The sequence below is a fragment of the Cryptotermes secundus genome, unplaced genomic scaffold (assembly GCF_002891405.2).
Source record: "Cryptotermes secundus unplaced genomic scaffold, Csec_1.0 scaffold126, whole genome shotgun sequence".
Taxonomy (NCBI): domain Eukaryota; kingdom Metazoa; phylum Arthropoda; class Insecta; order Blattodea; family Kalotermitidae; genus Cryptotermes; species Cryptotermes secundus.
This window is the reverse complement of record NW_019718617.1, coordinates 170214-188637: the sequence shown is the minus strand read 5'-3', so window position 1 is coordinate 188637 and position 18424 is coordinate 170214. Positions and strand designations below refer to the sequence as shown.

The window sequence follows — 18424 nt, the reverse complement described above, 5'->3', positions numbered from 1 at the left end:
TAAAGGGCGACTGGCGTATAAGGCTGACTTCACCGCCATCTGTGAGCCGATTGTCTAGAGAAAATGTTGGAGCCTCGACGTCTCACAACCCTATGGATCTACACGGCCTGTTACAAGGAAAGCTTTATCTTTTACCTACTCTTCTTTGTTCAAGACATTGAGCTAAAGGGAATTGTACATTGTTCCGAAGGCCACCTAACCTGTATTGAGTCCGTTGTTGAATATTGAACATCATCTCTAGTTTTCATTTTTTAACATTTTGAATAGGCGTAAGAAGTACCATCTCTGTGGTCTATTGGTCAGAGTTCCTGCCTACAGATCCAGAGATCCAGGCTCGATTCTTGACGTTACCAGATTTTCTGAGAAGTATAGTGGGTCTGGAACGGGGTCCGCTCAGCCTCGTGGAGATAATTGAGGAGGAATTTCAAGGAAATAGCAGCTCCGGTGTAGAAAATCGAAATTAACGGCCGTGGGGATTCGTTGCGCTGACCACGCGACACCCTCTATCCGCTAAAATTGGCACTAACTTCGTAGACAAGTGGCGGTCGCTCGGTCGGTATAGTTCGCTTGCTGACTACAAGCCACGGAGTTTTTTGTCTGTTTTGTAAGGATTACTTCTGTTAGCTATTGAACATTATTGGGATTAGTAATGTTAGAAAAATATAAATACACAGCTGAGCCATTAGTATCCGAAAGTAGTGTTTTTCGAGGTTGAAATTACTATTGAAAAGTTAGAAAGGTGTAAATTACTAACTGTTGATCAAATTCCGGCAGAACTGTTTCAAGCAGGCGGTGAAATACTGAGTTCTGGGGTCTCTATACTCAGTCCTTAATTCTGCTAGGAACAAGAGAGAACTGTCTTCAGCAGCCTAAGAAATCTCTTATTGTATCTATTTATCAGAAGGGTGAATAAATTACGATTAATTATCTAGGCGTATCATTGTTATCGCCGGTCACGGTAGCCGAGTGGTCTAAGGCAAGTACTGTCTTCGCTCGCTTGGAAACCGGGATCGTGAGTTCGAATCCCACTCAGGGTGTGGATGTTTGGTGTGTGTGCGTTTTTCTGTGTTTGTGTACATGTAGAGATCCTGCGACGAGCCGATCACCCGCCCAAGGAGTCCTACCGAATGTGTGAGATCTAGTAAACCGAAGTGAAACGGAGAGTTTCATGGAGGTAAATTGGGGGTTGTAGCGCCAAAGGAAAAAAGAAAAATCATTGCTATCGCCTTCATACATAATATTGCCCAATATCCTTCTCTCAAGGTTAAGTCCATATGCAGAAGAAACCACAAGGGGTTATTAGTGTGGGTTGCAACTTTACAGACTGGTCTGCTTTTACCGGTTCTCACGGTCTCTTCGCTTGCAGATTTCTTATATTTTTTCTTCTACCCTGAAGATGGAGGCGATACGTTCCTTCGAAACGTCGGTTAACACCACATATACACGGTGCCAAATCCCAGAAGACTGCTTTCTTCATAGTCACCGCCGCGAAAGCCTCAAATCTTTTTTGTTTTTGTTTGTTTGTGACGCCTTTCCCACTCGAAAGTGAAACGAGTAGATGTTTTATTGCCACGGATTTTCAACTTTCTTTAGAATACGCCATTAGAAATGTCCAAGCAATCCAGGCAGGTGTGAATTGAGTGGGACACGTCACCGTTAGGCCTAAACTAAAAGTTGTTTTTGATGTGTTTCATTCTGGTCCGTCACACTAACAATATTATAAAAGATAAAACAACTGCCCAGTGTGACTTAAGAGGGTGTTAAGAATTGAAGTAGTAAAAACTTCAACGGTCACACTGGACGGGGTTGTTTTATCTTTTATAATAAATTTGATTTATTGAAGGATGGCATAGATACCACGAAGAATGAATTGCCACATTGTGACATAAAGATGGTAAATAGATCCTTCGAAAATGTGGACAAGCTGAAATGTGTGGGAAAGATATCAGAAAACCATTAATTTCTCTCATGGTGAAATGAAGAACAGTTAATTTGGGGAAAGCTTGCTACCATCCTGTTCAGAACATTTCTAGGGTATATAAATGCATACAAAATTATGCAGTCTACACAACAATGTTCGGGGGCAAGTGATAGCGTAGTTGTTGAGGCACTATGCTTCAAGCCGGAAGGCCGCGGGTTCAAGTCCCGATGAATTCGTTGGATTTTTTCAATTGACCTAATTCTTCCAGCAGCACTATGACCCTGGGGTCAACCCAGCCTCTAAAGACGCGTCCACATTACTCGTGCTCGTGCTCGCCAGGCTTGTGCTCGTCGGAAGACTCGTCTGGTGTTTACTTGTGCTCGTAAATCTTCGTCCACACTACTTCAGTTGCTCGCCAGGCTTCGGCGCGTGAGGAACCGTATATTTACTCGTAGTGTGTATAGGCTGTAGTCGTATTTTAATTTACTGGCTATAGTTTTTAAAGTAAAAATTTAAAATTTGCTTGTCTCATGACTTGTCATATCGTCCACATTACTCGAGAGCATAGCGAGTCACACGAGCACGAGTAATGTGGACGCGCCTTAACAGAAATGAGTACCAGGAATTAATTACATAATGTTCCTGTGGAGTAAAGCGCGGCCGGCGCGTAAGGCTGACAACCTTGCTGCCATCTTTGAGCCGATTGTCTAGATAATGTGGGACCCTCAACGTCTCACAACCCTATGGGCCTTCACGGTCTGTTACAGGGATAGCTTTACTTTTTTTTACACAACAAGGTTCTGTATTCAAAAACAAAGTAGAAACTATTGTATATAACGTTTGTTTTTATTGATGTTACATGTTTCGACCCTTATACTGGGTCGTCATCAGGCGTACAATGATATCAGATTCAGTTGTTGAATTCCATAATTTTTCTGGATTTTTTCGGTCATTTTATAGGTCATTTTTGGAATATTTTCAGGTCATTAAAATCCGGGCCCTGCAAATTATATTTTTGGGTCATTTTAGGTAATTTTTCTGGATTTTTTCGGTCATTTTTTTTTAATATTTCCAGGTCATCAAAATCCGGACCCTGGTCATAAGTGTTCCCCTCGCCCCCATAGTAGTATTGTTAGAATGATGAAGTCATGTAGCAAGATGGGAGAGAAAATGAGTGCACATAGGGTTTTAGCAGAACAAGGTTAAAGAAAGTGACAACACGGAAGACCTAGAAGTAAATGTGTCAATAACATTAAAATAAATGATAACGAAAATATAACAGAAGTGTGGAATGGATTCATCTGGCTCCGGATAGGGATCCTCTAGTTCAAGGAAATGCTGGAAATTTCTTGAGCTGCTAAATGATTCTGTCTTCTCAAAAGATACTCAGCTCCGTGGAGACAGTTAAGTAAATTATATTTGCACCTTTAGCTACAGATGGCTTAGCAAAATTAGCTTACATATGAAAAGTCAGAAAAAGTGCAGAGTAGAAGCAGTTGAGGTGTTCTTCTGAAAGCAAGATCTTCGTCATGCACACAGTGATAGTGAGGGAAAGAATTTGTTAAGAGCCGTCTTTACTACGCTAATATGAGAATACCCTAGCGTAGCAGTCAGTAAGAATATAGACTGATAGAAATTTGAACTATCCCCCAAATATTCTTGCATTAACACCAGGAAGGAGAGACGTCCTTTGCCCATAGAAGGAACAGCGAATAAGTTTCAGCACTTTGATAATTAAGGGCTATACCTTACGCGTTCCAGACAAGACAACTTTATTTAAATACCTTTCATAGTTAAATATGAAAAGAATTTATTTGGGGGAGTTAACGCTCTAAAGAGCTAAATCTGTGATGATGATACTTTTCTAACGAATTCTTGCAAAGAAATGTGACTGGAATATGTAGCAAAAAGTCATGCATTTGAATGACTTTTGCTGCCTGCTCCTGTGATTCACCTTGACTTTCCTTCTGAACAGAGTATCATTTATGAATTCTAAATGATTCGTGGCATACCGTAGCTTACTGCAGCCATTGACTCTTGGGAGCATTGTCAGGCGTGCCGCGTGACTCATGCTGACTCCACCCCAGCTGTGCGCGACAGGACAAGTCAAAGGGCTGTGAATTTCCTATGGCTAATTGGCTTGGAGTCGAAAGTGTGGCTCTGATTCTTCTTCTTTTTCCTTCTCTCCTCCTCATCCTCCTTTCTCTTCTTCTCCTCCTCTTTCGTCTTTTCCTCCTCCTCCTTCGTCATCTCCTACTCCTTCGTCGTCGTCTTCTCCTCCTCATCGTTCTTCTTTTCTCCTTCTCCTCCTCATCCTTCGTTTTCTTCTTCTTTATCTCCTCATCATCCTCCTCCTTCCTCTTCTCCTTCTCCGTCTTTTCACCTTCTCTCTTTCTTCTTCTCCTTCGTCTTCTTCTTCTTCTTCTTCTGTTCCTCCTACTTCTTCTTCCTGTTCTCCTTTTTCTCATCCTTTTCTCCTCCTCCTCTTCTTCTTGTTCTTCTTCTCCCCTCCTCTTCTTCTTGTTCTTCTTCTTGTTACCCTCCTCCTCCTTCTTATTCTTCTTCGACGGATTAAGCTGTCTGGCCTGTTCCGATTCATAATTAATTCCAAAACAGTGAATCATATAGACAGCCAGTAGCGTCGGTAGGGTTCCTTGGACTGGTTACAAGCCCGTCACAAGGCCGCTACCTACACAGGATAACACAAACACAGAATAAACGCAGACTGGCATCCATGCCTCGAGTGGGATTCGAACCTATTATCCCACTGTTTCAACTGGCGGAAACTTTTCGTGCATCAGATTGCGCGGCCACTGTGATCGGCTAGTACAAGAACCTAAGAATTAAAATTCCATATAAAGGAGTAATTTTTCTACCGCTTTAATCAGCCTTCTGAAATTTAAAAGTGGCACTTCCTCCCCCTTGCATGTGTACTAACGGTTATACTGCCCTGGTTTGGCCTGGAATTGAGTAATGACATTTCCTCCACGCCACAAAAGCCTGTACTGACATGAACCAGTCTTCTGGAATTAGGCAGTGGCATTTAACTTGCACCAGATACAACCGTTACACTGCCAAACCCGATATTACGCAATTAGGTAATGAAATTTCTCTCATACCAAATGTTACGGTCATACCGCCATGATTCGGCCTTCTAGATGCAGGTTCCTAGACTTCTGTATGCCTGATCAGGAGGTGGCACCACTCCTCTCTGGATACACTAGTCATAGTCTTCTGTAATTACGCGATGGCACTACCTCAATAATGCAAGTAGGGCTTAGAGGCCTACCGCTGACTTTATTGAAGCAATAACAAGCAGGAAGCTACAGGGCTGCACTCAGCGGCCATTACTTAACTCTTCGCTGCCATGGAAACCTCATTCTTTCCAGTTTCGGCATTAAGCAGTTTCTATTAGGCTATTAGACGCCCCCCCCCTTACCTACATGTGTTTCCTTTCTGTGTTCTTGGGACTGTAGATAGGCCATTTGTCTGACAAAGAGAAGGCACGTATTGGTCCTACAGATATATAGGTTTCAGTGTAGGCCTAGACAAATATTAAATAAAAGCTGGCTTCTGAAGAGACATGCTCTTATGTAGCACAAGGATGACTGGTACGAAACGACATTGCAAATTTCTCGCTGAATGAAGAACACCTCTTCTTGCGAGCAATAACGGGGTTTAGGAACCGGTTCTCCTCAGTCCCTAATACTGATCGGCGATCAGCAGCGCGCCCAACGACAGTTTCGTGTACCAATTAACTACAACTAGGCTCTACAGTGCTATGTTAATCCTAATTCTCAAAATCTTAGAGACTGGTAAATAAAACGCTGATCCAACTCCCATATATATTGAAGTTTATGTCCCCGCTATTGTCTCTTTGTTGTCCTGTGTATGCAGAGGCACTCCTGTAGGCTGTTTCTCCGTGCATCGATTGGGACAAGGGGTCAAGTCCACGACAAATGAAGAAGTTAATAATTAATTAATCAGAAAAAGAACAGTCTGTCAGAGTAGGCCTATGCTTAACCACTACTTTATATAGACCAAAACTTTATATCGATCTGTAGGCCTATCGATTTTCTAATAAATTACATAATTTGTAAGAGCTTTTTTTAAGGCTACTCTTTAACTCTACAATCCTCCAAGAACCTTGTCCTCATTTACAACAGAGTGTTCTCTTTTTACTTATCCAAAATCCATCGTTAGGTTTCTTAGCATAGGCCTACAAACCTGTTGTTTTCCGAAGGGAATTTACTTGTGTCCAACCTTCAACGTAGAGGAACAGAGACTGCCGTTCGTCTGGTCCTTACGCTTTGTCCTTTTCAAAATGGGTGATCCTGTTAGGAGCTTTTGCCTCCGCTAGCACAGCACTCCCTGTGGTCGAGACACGCAAACCGCCCAACAACAAGCTAGTAGCCCAGGGGTGTATTTGGAGGGTGTGCATAATAAAAACGGATTTTGGCCTGGAGATTTCATAAACACGAATATTTTTTTTTCTCTGGCGCTACAGCCCAAATTTGGGCCTAGGCCTACCTCCATGAAACTCTTCGTTTCACTTCGGTTTACTAGATCTTACATATTCGGTAGGACTCCTTGGGCGAGTGATCAGCTCGTCGCAAGGCCTCTACCTGTAGACAAACACAGAAAAACGCACACAAACATCCATGCCCTGAGTGGGATTCGAACCCACGATCCCGGCTTCCGAGCGAGCGAAGACAGTGCACGCCTTAGACCGCTCGGCTACCGTGACCGGCAAACACGAATATTACTGAAAGCATTTTGGACAGAGCCTATTGAGTGTTTAGTAAAAGAAGCTAAGTCTGTAAGGAAAAGAAAGTTCATTGCGACAATTTTGGGTTATAAAAAGTCTCAAATGAGCTCCATCGTTTATTTAGTTAATAGTTTATCCTTTATCCAGAAAATTGTGATTGTAGTCTTCATGGCTAGATAGATTATTTTCTGCAAAAATAAACTCTAATATAGTGAAGAAATCTGGAAAATATATAGCCCATAAGCTTATCCCAACTCTCCCGTAACCTACGCTTTTCCATCCTGTTTGTTTTCTGGACTATACTCGTACCGTCCTACCTAGAGATTTCTGCTAGTCTGTCGTGCAAATTAACCTTCTGTCCACGGAACACTTCTGACCTGAGCACTGAGACTAAGCTACTCGAGGGGAACACTCACAGATAGAAGCTACCAATATAAATTTGTACGCTGTAGCGTAGTAGGTTGAGGCACTATACCACAAGCCAGAAGATCAAGGGTTCTAGTCCAGATGAGGTGGATTTTGTTTTCAATTTACCTAATCCTTTCAGCCGCAATATGGTCCTGGGGTCGACTCAGCCTCTAACCGAAATGAGTATTGGGAATCTTCCTGGGGGTAAAAGGCGGCTGGCGCGTAAGGCTGTCAACCTTGCCTCCATCTGTGAGCCGATTGTCTAGAGAAAATTTGGGAGCCCCGACATCTCACAACACTGGGCTTTCACGGCCTGTTACAAGAATAGCTCTACCATATTCTTTTTAGTTTTTACAACAGAACAGGACGGCATATTTTAATCTATGTTAGACCTAAGCTTACACGAAAGAGACAGAATAGGAAGAGCTCAGACTTTAGAAGTGATTAGCTGCTGACTGAACGATAAATATTCGACTAATGTGAAAAGGGAGATGTTTTTCTCCTCCACGTTCCAGGAGTAGAACAGAGTGAGCTTGAATCTGACCACGTATTCCTATCTACAATAGAAATTTAGAATGAATGGGGCTTTGGGCTTGCCGCCAAACCTTCTGAACCCCTTCATGGCATGGTGATTATGCGCAGAGGAATCCTTAATTTTTGCTTCCATTCTACCAACAGAAATTAAAGCCTTCCTGAGACTAATTTATGGGTTACAACACGCAATGAAATGTAAGCATTTGCTTGTTCTTGATTCATATACACTCCATTTACTTCTTAATAGGGCCTAAGTTTCCTGTGCTTACTAATCATACAGTTCGACAGGAACTACAGTTGTAGGAACATAGGCCTATATTTGTCAACAAAAACTTTCAGAAATGAAAGCGGTCAAGAGTATATTTTGAAACCGACTCAAAGACTAAAGACTGGAAAGCTGCCTCCAAGTCTCTGTTCCTCACGTACATCCATGTAGCAGATACTGGGAAGTTGGTGAGAAACAGAGACAAGCTTATCACTGGCATTATTCCACTCTTTAAAATAAAACTAAAACAAACTCCGTGTCCTGGAGTCCGCAAGCGAACCACACCGACCGAGCAACCGCCGTTGGTCGGCGAAGTTAGTGTCAACTTTCGCGGATATAGGGTGTCACGTGGTCAGCGTAACGAACCCTACGGCCGTTAATCTCGGTTTTCTAGACCTGAGCCGCTATTTCCTTGAAATAGCTCCGCAAATATCCTCACGAGGCTGAGTGGACCCCGTTCCAGACTCACTACTTTTCAGAAAATCTGGTAGCACCGGGAACCGAACCCGGGAACTCTGGATCTGTAGCAAAAGTTTGGCACCTATTAACATTTTTATTGTAGTAATACTAATACCCCCTCGTTGGTGTCTCCGCCTTATCGTGGTGAGGGGGTTTGAGTATGCCAAGGACCAGCGGTAGCGTAGCTACTGGCAGGGCCTCCCTTGCTGGACAGGTCAAAGGGTAGGCATCAGACGAAGAGAGACACCGAAAACTGATGTCGGAAGCAGCGTCATCAGCAGCGACTTGAAGCATAGAGCAAATGATGCTCGAGATGGTTCAAGTTCGTATAGCAACAGGCGTGACCAGAGTGGTTTGAACGGCTGTTGTACTGCGATGTGGAAAGCAAATGGAAAAACTACCACATTATCACTTTTCCTGGATAGTCTCTTTCCAAAAACAGAAGATCGCATTAAGTGGAGGAACTGTTTTGGAAGAGACTGTGGACCTGTCGTCTGCCAGATTACTCATGAATGAATGCTAATAATAATTGCCGCTTAAAAGCTTAGTATAAGATTTTGTAGAAAAATATGACTTAACGTTTACAAAGTGGTCCTCATTGAAAAGAGGTCGTTTTTCACTGGCCTAGATAGGTCTACGAGGTCAGAGTTCATATGACAAACACGATTATTTAGGCATTTTGAAAAGATACTCACTCACTCACTCACTCACTTATGGAGATGAGGTATTCTTGAGAAGCTGCCAATTGTGCAGAACTTCTCAGCATTTTATGGAACCCGAATGTTCATTGTCGTGTTCACAAGAGCCTTCCAGCGGTTCCTATCCTGAGCCAGATCAAACCAATCCATACCATCCCATCCTAGTTCTCCGAGATCCATTTTAATGTTGTCCACCTACCTACGCCTTGGTCTTGCCAGTGGTCCCCTTCCTTCCGGGTTTCCACCAATATCCTATATGCATTTCTCCTTCCCCCCATTCGTGCTACATGTCAGCCCCCTCATCATTTTGAAAAGATAAGATATAGAATATGACTGATATTTCCCATGGTTCCATGCATTTTTTTTTCTGTTTAGTTTCCTCAAATTATCTGGCTTGGGTGTTTCTACCGTCATTACAAATTAGCAACCTTCATTCAGGCTGCTAATTTTGTGCATTCTGCTTCGAAGCATCGTTTAATTTGCATTCATTTCAATATCCTGTACTCTTTCTGGCTGTAAATGTTTCTGATAGCGAAGGCCTTTCCAATGCAGTCATGAATACCTATAAGAGGCAAATTTCTTCTCTGGTAGGAAGCTACTGTAATGGTACAAAAAGGAGGCGAAATTAACGCCCTTCAATGTGCCTATATCAGTATTTGAAACCTAGCAATCTTACGATAGCCCTAATTCTTGGTCGGCCACAGGATGAGAGTTCTTTGGATATTTAGAGACTCTGTTTCAGTTTGAGCTTTTATTCCTATTGGCCCACCTACAGTATTGAATGTAGTGGGGAGATGATTGTATTTCTTTTTACTGCTAGTGGGGTGGGACTAAGTCCCTTGTACTGCGGTCACTTCTGGCCTATCACACCAGCCCCAGATGATGGGTGAGGGTGATTGTGGAGCAATTAGTGGAATGAAGATTGGCAGGGGAAACCGAAGTACTCGGAGAAAACCCGCCCCGGCGCCACTTTGTCCACCACAAATCCCACTTCACCAGACCCGGGATCGAACCCGGGCCGCCGCGGTGGGAAGTCAGCGACTAACCGCTTGAGCTATGGCGCGGCCTGAAGAAGGCGAACATAGCCTCCTTCAGGGAAGACAATATTGGCCGAAACCTAAGGGCATTCACCTGGAGGGAACAGGGAAACAACGCAAAACCCGGCTGAGGTTCGAACGGAGAATCTGGACCTAAATTCTATAGGACAAGAGCCCTATTTTGAAACAGGCAACGGCTCTCTCCTTCCTAGTTCTTATCAATCACCGTTATTCGTCATTTTCCCAACTCATTCCAAACTGATGACGTAAACATGTGGCACCTGAGCAGTAATAACATTGTTATGGAGTATAATTAGAATAATCAAGTCAAGGAGGATGATGTGGCCAGGGCATGTAGCACGAATAGGGGAGAAAGGAATGCATATAGGATATTGGTGGGAAAACCAGATGGAAAAAGACCACTGGGAAGAATAAGGCATAGGTGGGTGGACAATATCAAAATTGATCTTAGAGAGATAGGATGGGATGGTATGAATTGGATTGAGCTAGCTGAGGATAGGGCCGAGTGGAGGACTCTTGTGAACACGGTAATGAACTTTCGGGTTCCATAAAATGCTGGGAAAATCTTGAGTAGCTGCAGAATTGGCGGCTCCTCAAGAAGGACTCAGTTCCATAAGTAAGTATAGGCCTGTAGTTTAAAGGAAGATAACTCAAACTTAAAATTATTCCATTCGATAAATTAAAGTTGTCATACGGGCCAAGACCTTAATTTTCACATTTAGGTAAGCAACCTCAGTCCTGGAAGTTTCTTGTTAGTAGTGCGAAGTTTTCTTGAAATGCTGATAGCTAGGCCTTCTCAGATGGGAAGAAAGTTATTTNGGGGGGGGGGGACGCGAGAAACTACAGTGACCCTAGAACCATATCCATATCGTACACCATTTTGACTGGGGTCATATCCTCAAAACTTTTATCGAATCTCCACTTTAATATTATAAACGCGTCTATTTTTAGATCTCACAAGCAGTCGTTTTCCTTGACTTTTTCGAATAAAATATTGTAGGCCTATGTATTTGTCTTTATCTCACGATTGTTAAATATCCCACGCGCTTCGTCCTTCTTGATGTAGGACCATCGCCTAATTAATCAGTCTGTTAGGCTTAGGCCTAATAGAATATTTTAAACATGACGAAATTCAAATACGCCTATTGGGAAACGGCTGTAAAAATTAAAATTGCTCTGAAGAAATAAGAACACAGTACATTGAGGATCTCACTACTGTTGCTACCCTTCAGTTAAAAATATTTTGTGTTCTCGTCTGCTATCTATAAATTTTAATATTGAAATATACAGAATTATTGGCCAAATTTTTTCCCGCAGTTTAGGATGCCTATGTTGAACTTCGAACTGTCTTACTGAGGGCAGCACATGGATTGCGGGTGTTTGAAAGATGGATGCCGAGGGGAACATTTGGACCTAAGTGGGACGAAGTGACTGAGTAAGCAAGGGAAAATTACGTACCCTAATAACAGCTTCATAATTTTCGGGCCTACTCTTCATAAAAAATTATACGACAATCAAATCAAAAGAGGACGAGATGGGCGGGACACATAGCACGCAGACTATAGAACAGATGAGAAATGCATACGGAAAATATGAAATAAAAACACCACTTGGAAGCCCTAGGTGTAGATAGGAGGATGATATTAAATTGTATCTTGTGTAAATGGGAGCCGTGATAGCGCAGTGGGAATAGCAACTGGCTACAGGCTGGACGACTGAGGGGTCGGAGTTCGAGTCCCTGTAGGGTAAAGAATTTTCACTTCTCCACGTCTTCCAGACCGGCTCTGGGGTCTAACCTATTTCCTATCCAATGGGTACCGGGGTTTCTTTCCCTGGAGGTAAAGCGGCCGAGGCGTGAAGCTGACCACTCACCTCAAACTATTGCCGAGGTCAAGAAAATGTGAATGTATACACCCACTCCCTCATACGACTTTATGGCGTGATGCTTAATTAGGTAAGCACAGGGATAACTTTACTTTTGCCTTTTATTTATAATAAATATGGTGAGAGGCTTTGGACCTGATTAATCTGCCTCAGGATAGGGACAAATGGAGTGCTTTTTTGAACACGGTAATGAACCATCTGGTTTCAAAATATTGCTAGGAATTTTTTGAGTAGCTGAACAACTGGCTCCTTAACAAAGGTTCCGCTCCGTGATCTTCGGCCTAATTTGTTACATAACAAGTGGGCTTAGGTCTACAAACTATACGCCTGTTGCACATCTCATTATGTCAGATGTAATTTTCTCCTTCTGCTAATCATCTGTTTAAAGCCCCTATAGGTCTGCTCTACTTAATACTTTGTTTTACAAACACGCTCGATTTATTTTCTTCCCTTACGGAGACATACCAAGTTTCATACCCATGTGAAACAACACACAAGTTCTACAACTACATAGGCCTGTAAGTAGTTTCGTCTTGTCTTACAATTTGCCCGCACACGTCAAACCCTGCCATGCAGTAGCGCGTTTCTTACGCTACGGCTGAAGCTGACCTCGACACAACTTCGAGACACAAATAGCGTTGCGCTGACATGGTCGTTTCTCTGACACAAGCAACCAATATGGCCAGCAGCGGAGTTTTCCGTCCCTTCTCCTACTTACCATGAGCCTTCATTCCGTATGACGCTTCATACAGTCAGATATATCTCAATATTAATGTCATGGTCCCGTTCCCTGTAAGATATTCTACCTGCGACAGTTACCAGTTTAAATCTTTTGTTCAAAAATCCTCTGGTGTAAACACGGCAACGTTGCATCAACGTAAGGTTAATCTTACTTCGCGTCTCTTTTTAGGCAACGAGTTTGTTTCCGAAAATAGCCGAAGTCTTCCGAGTGGAGATACAGAAGCTTTTCTATACGAACTCAAAATGGCGGCCGTGGCAGCACGGACACGGTGCCGACAAATGTTCCCGAAAATTCACGAGGATTCCCGAACTGTTACAAGAAAACTTAAATGGTAAGTTAACGAAATTACTTAATAGATTAAGTATATTGAAGATTAAACTAATGAATTATAATCACAACATAAGACAAAATAAGTTGGCATATAGAACGTTTCTGTGATTTAATTCGTATGTTGGGAACGCTTCATCAAACTTATCCTTGTTGCATCTAAATCTAACGCGCTCCGCAATCGCCCTCACCTATCATCTGAGGCTGGTACAATAGGCCAGAAGTGGCCGCAGTACAAGGGACTTAATCCCAACCCACTAGCAATAAAAAAAAATATTTAATAGGAAAATAAAATTCAGAATGAATAAGCGAATCAGAAACACTTGTACAAAAGTAATGGAATTTTGCCAACACTTCTAGCTAATCAGAATTAGGAAATTAACAGAAACAATTACAGACTTTCGAAGTCTCAGACGAGAAACAGGCATACGTTTCTAATGAGCGAACTGTACTCAACCCTGGACTCTCAAACAGAATATGAGGTCCATTCAGGAAACCTGTCTGTTAGTCAAACTTCCATAGTTTTATGTAATCTAAGTTTCACTGCTGCGCTCGTGAAACTATCCCACTAGACCCTACCACGAGCCTAGTAGATCCAGCCCATGCTTCTCTCACTATTTCATTAGTATTCATCTCAATATTCTTTGTCTTGCCATCTACACCTAGATCTTGTCAGTGTTCTGTTCCAATCTCTTATCTTGATGGATATTTTTAGGCCTACGAATTTATCATGATTTCTTCCATGTGTGCTGTGTGTCCAGCCCAACTCATCCTGCTTCATTTTATGACTCTAAAAGCTAACTGTAGCCTAAATATTTTCCTACTAGCCTAGGGCCTGTAGGGTTAATTTTCTTCAATTTTTCATTTAGAATATAATAAGACTGACAGCCTCTGTGGTCTAGTGGTTCGATTTCCGACACTACCAGATTTTCTGAGAAGTAGGGGGTCTGGAACAGGGTCCCCTCAGCCTCGTGAGGATAATTAAGAAGCTACTTGAATTGAAGAGTAGCGGCTCCGGTCTAGAAAACCGAAATTAACGGCCGTGAGGATTCGTTGCACTGACCACGCAACACCCTCTATCCGCTAAAGTTGGCACTAATTAGTTAGTTAGTTATTGGAGAGGGTGGGTTTCCCCATGCACTTAGACCTGTATTGGTCCATTGTGCTTCCCTCTATGATTTCTACCAGTCTCTATATCCTACCGGTACTGGTGCTTACCATCAGTCCCGCCCAGCCAGCGAGACCGGCTCTACTAGCTGAGAGGTATCTATAATGCCTTCCCCATCTACCAGAGGTATTAGAGACTGCTGTTGGGCGGGAAACGTCCGTAATTTGGCTCAGTGACCTCCTTTGGAGATATGAGGTTCTTTTACGTGCCGTAAAGCTACGACACGGGACCCACGGCTTAAAGTCCCTCCCGGAGGACTTGTTCCCTGAATTTTTCCGCCCTTAAAAATTCGACGACCTCCGCCGGGTATTAACTTCGCCGACAAGTGGCGGTCAGTCTGCAGGTATAGTTCCCTTGTGGACTACAGGCCATGGAGTATTTTTCGTAAGTACCTTATCTGTAGGTCCTTGTGAGGCACTAATCTGTTTCCATGAACACTGATCAAGACTAATTAGTGTCCGAAATAATCAAGAATTTACCAGTAGGCAAAAATTTTACCCTTTACATCTAGCATTAAGCCTGCGTCTTTGGTAGACCAATGTTCTGTCTCTACGAGTAGGCCTAATTAATATCCAGCCTTATTTAGTTTCGAGCTCTAGAATTACTTTCAAGGAATTGTGCAGTGATTTCGAAGTTTCCAATTCTGAAAGAACTGTTCCATTTAAGAAAAAATTGGACCCGTGTAGAAAAGTTAATGCTCAACCTGTACAAATAAAATTTATGTCTCTTTGTAGGAAACGTAGAGCTGATTAAGAAAAGATATGTATGTTGAACACGTTACAAAAGGAATAGTAAAGTAACTTTTAGGTCATCTCTCCCGGCACACCCAGAATGACGCCCCACGCAAACAGGAAAGATATCTCATTACACTATCGGCGATACTGAATCGTATTTTACCATGTCTTATGATTTCTTAGCCTCTGCTCTCTTCCCACTCCTCTCATAGGCATCATATTAAATACCACTCTTAAAATCTTAACTTCGTGGCCTGTAGTCCGCAATGGAATTATATACCGAACGAGCGACCGCCGCTTTTCGGCGAAGTTAGTGTCAAATTTTGCGGATAGAGGCTGTCACGTGGTCAGCGCAACGGATCCTCACGGCCGTTAATCTTGGTTTTCTAGACCGGAACCGCTGTTTCCATTCAAGTAGCTCCTCAATTATCCTCATCAGGCTGAAGTGGATCCCGTTCCGGAACCACTACTTCTCAGGAAATTAATGTATAAGGGGTGGGCCTTCTTGGTCCTTGCACCGCGACCACAGTGATCTCTTGTGCCTTCTACTTCTCAGAAAATCTGATAGAGACGGGAATCGAACCCGGGACCTCTGGATCTGTAGCCGGGAACTCTGACCACTAGACCCCAGAGGCGGTCTTTTATATACCTCACACATAGTAAACAAATTTCGTGTAAACATTTTGTGCACTTGGACACTATACAAAATGACCTTAACGTTGTGTCATAATTGACAGCAACGACCCGAGTCCTTCCTGAGAAGCCAGCAGTCACCCAATTACTCAAACAATTCCCAGAATATTATGGAAAAGGAAGATCCATTACGGTGTTTACGAGAGCCCTCCAGTGGTCCCTATCTGAAACAGACGCATCCAGCTCCTATCCCAATCATATTCTTCTAAGATCTATTTTAATATTATCCTCCAATCTACTTTAATGTCTTCCTAGTAGTCTCTTTTCTTCAGGTCTTTCGGCCAAAAATGTACATGCACTAATCCTCTGTCTCATGCGTGCCAAAGACACTGCCCCTCTCATTCTCCCTGACTTCTTCACTCTAGTAGGCCTATTAATTGGTAAGAAATACGAGTTATGAAGATTTTCCTCTTGCAGCCTTCTTCAGCCTGATCTTAATTAATTCTTCCTACGTTCAAATTCACTGTATAAGACTTGGCCTAGTCACTTTATATGACTTGGCCTATTCACTTTATATGACTTGGCCTATTTACTGTATACGTCGTGGCCTATTTACTGTATACGACTTGGCTTATTCAATATTATATGTGACAACTGTTAGACGATAAACAAGAAGTGGCCGCTGCAGCACTTAGACATAAGGCATGTACCCTGAGAAAAATTTTAATTTTAAAATTTGGAAAAGGAAAAGAACAGAAATTTTATAAATACTTTAACTTGAATTAAAATTTTAAAAAAGTGCTAAATAGAAATCAAAATTAACGCGTATAGGTTAACAAACAGTTTATACAATTAGAAAGACTGGTGATTTTATATTTTAACAGGCAGTGTAACAGCTACGTAAGAATACACACCTGATGATGGCCATTTAGGGCCGAAACATGTAGTGTGGAGTGAGGGGAAAGAAGAAAGAACTACAATAAAATTGTTACACTTAAGACGGTGTTTATCTTATATATATATATGGCTTATTCACTTTATACGACTTGGCCTATTCACTTTCGTCTTGAAGTTCCTAAGCTCGGGGTAAACGCCTGAACAACCGATATAAGAGAATTTCATTTAGGTAAACCTGTAGAGCCCATTTATGAGAACACAATCTAATAATGTAATATATTTATACATTTTACATTTCAATATAAATACGACCTACTCCAACAATATACATCTTTCCAGAGCATGCGTATGGCTGCCATATTATTGCGCAAAGTCTCATGACGTCATATTAACAGCTCACCGCTCGCTGAGCGAGGATCGAGGAGGCGGAGCCAGTTTGTACCTCCCTTTGGTCATGTGATCTAGGGCAGTCCCGCCTCTCAATAAATGCAAAGTCCGCTCAGTATTCAACGTCTCTTAACTCCCGTTTACTGTAAACTGAAGGTTACATTCAATTGTCATTGGAAGACGCTCTGAAAGGCCAGTAAGTATGTTCAAGCGCATAGCTATACGGCCAAATCTAACGTTAATAACGGCATATATCATGAATATGTTTCTGTATCTCTTGTTGAAAGTATTGCTGCAGCCAAGCGAGAACAGTAGACGTTAAACAGACTGCGCTGTTTGTTAATTCGAATTCTAGATTGGTCCGTTGGTCAGTGGTGAGACAGGCTGCATCTTACTAATCTGGCGTACCGAGAAGTCTGGGCCGTAACGTACAGTTTAGAGGGATGAAGAATTCTTGTTTTACAGTTCTTCCAACCCTTGTTCCACAGATCGTCAGTCGCTTGTTTATCTTTATCAATTAGCCCTGCTATCAGAAACGTTAAAGAGATTTAGGCCGTAGGCTCACGTGACTTAATCTTTTACAGGATTTTATGAATATCGCCTCCATTCTTTTCCTAAACGAGAATAAAAGTTTCTAAGGGTTACCAGAAGTTCTAGAAAGAAAGCTTAGCCAACTTCCTCCCTGCTTTTATATTTACCCCATAGGGCCTGTGTTCAGTCACTGACTGGCAACTAAAAATAACTGTGTATTTGAGATTTAATTTACAAAATCATTTCACAATATCTCACTTCCCAAATTAAGGCATTTATGCATAATCAGGTTGAATTAGAAAAATATAGCTAGGCCTGTAGGCCTTTAGACTAGAGGTATAGGCCTATAGATTAAATTTATTGGGCCTAAGGGCTACAAATATATGTCGACCTGCAGCCATTTTCTCCATCTTTCAAAGAAATTTGCAGGCTATTAGACTAATATTTGAAGAAAGTGCTTGCAACTTGCAGTTTGCCTACTACCGCCAATTCGGTAAGTAGGTCTATCTATAGGCTTAGGCTTGCCCATAGGGCTATAGCTAAACCTACTCATAATTTATTTCGCCCATAGTGCTGTTGTTGAACTGACTGCTAGTTGTACGAATTTAAAAATTTGACTTTTAGGTATGTAGGTTTAAGAGTGCTTGTGATCTCGGGACACATTAATTAATGTTAACATCGAATCCTGTAAGAATCATCACAACGCTGTTTCTCTCCTGTGAACCAGCGGCAGATACTCCGTGGCCTGTAGTCCACAAGCGAACTATACCTGCCGAGTGACAGTCACTTATCGGCGAAGTTAGCGCCAACTTTAGCTGATAGAGGGTGTTGCGTGGTCAGCGCAACGAATCCCCACGGCCGTTAATTTCGGTTTTCTAGACCGGAGCCGCTACTCTTCAATTCAAGTAGCTCCTCAACTATCCTCACGAGGCTGAGTGGACCCCGTTCCAAGCCCACTGCTTCTAAGAAAATCTGGTAGCGTCGGGAATTGAACCCGGGGCAGGAACTCT

The 18424-nt window shown here is 42.4% G+C and overlaps 1 protein-coding gene across 2 annotated transcripts in view; it reads left to right on the top strand.

Moving 5' to 3' along the window:
* LOC111861460 (ATP-binding cassette sub-family B member 6, mitochondrial) overlaps positions 1 to 18424 on the top strand; it is an 81896-nt gene that overhangs the window by 20948 nt on the left and 42524 nt on the right. Inside the window, exon 3 of one of the 2 annotated variants that reach the window (XM_023846072.2) lies at positions 12906 to 13068. The exons of the other annotated variant lie outside the window; for it this stretch is intronic. Within the exon in view, the coding sequence (XP_023701840.1) occupies positions 13066 to 13068 (3 nt within the window). The 5' untranslated portion in view covers positions 12906 to 13065. The remainder of the gene's footprint in view (positions 1 to 12905; positions 13069 to 18424) is intronic. 2 annotated transcript variants of the gene reach the window in all.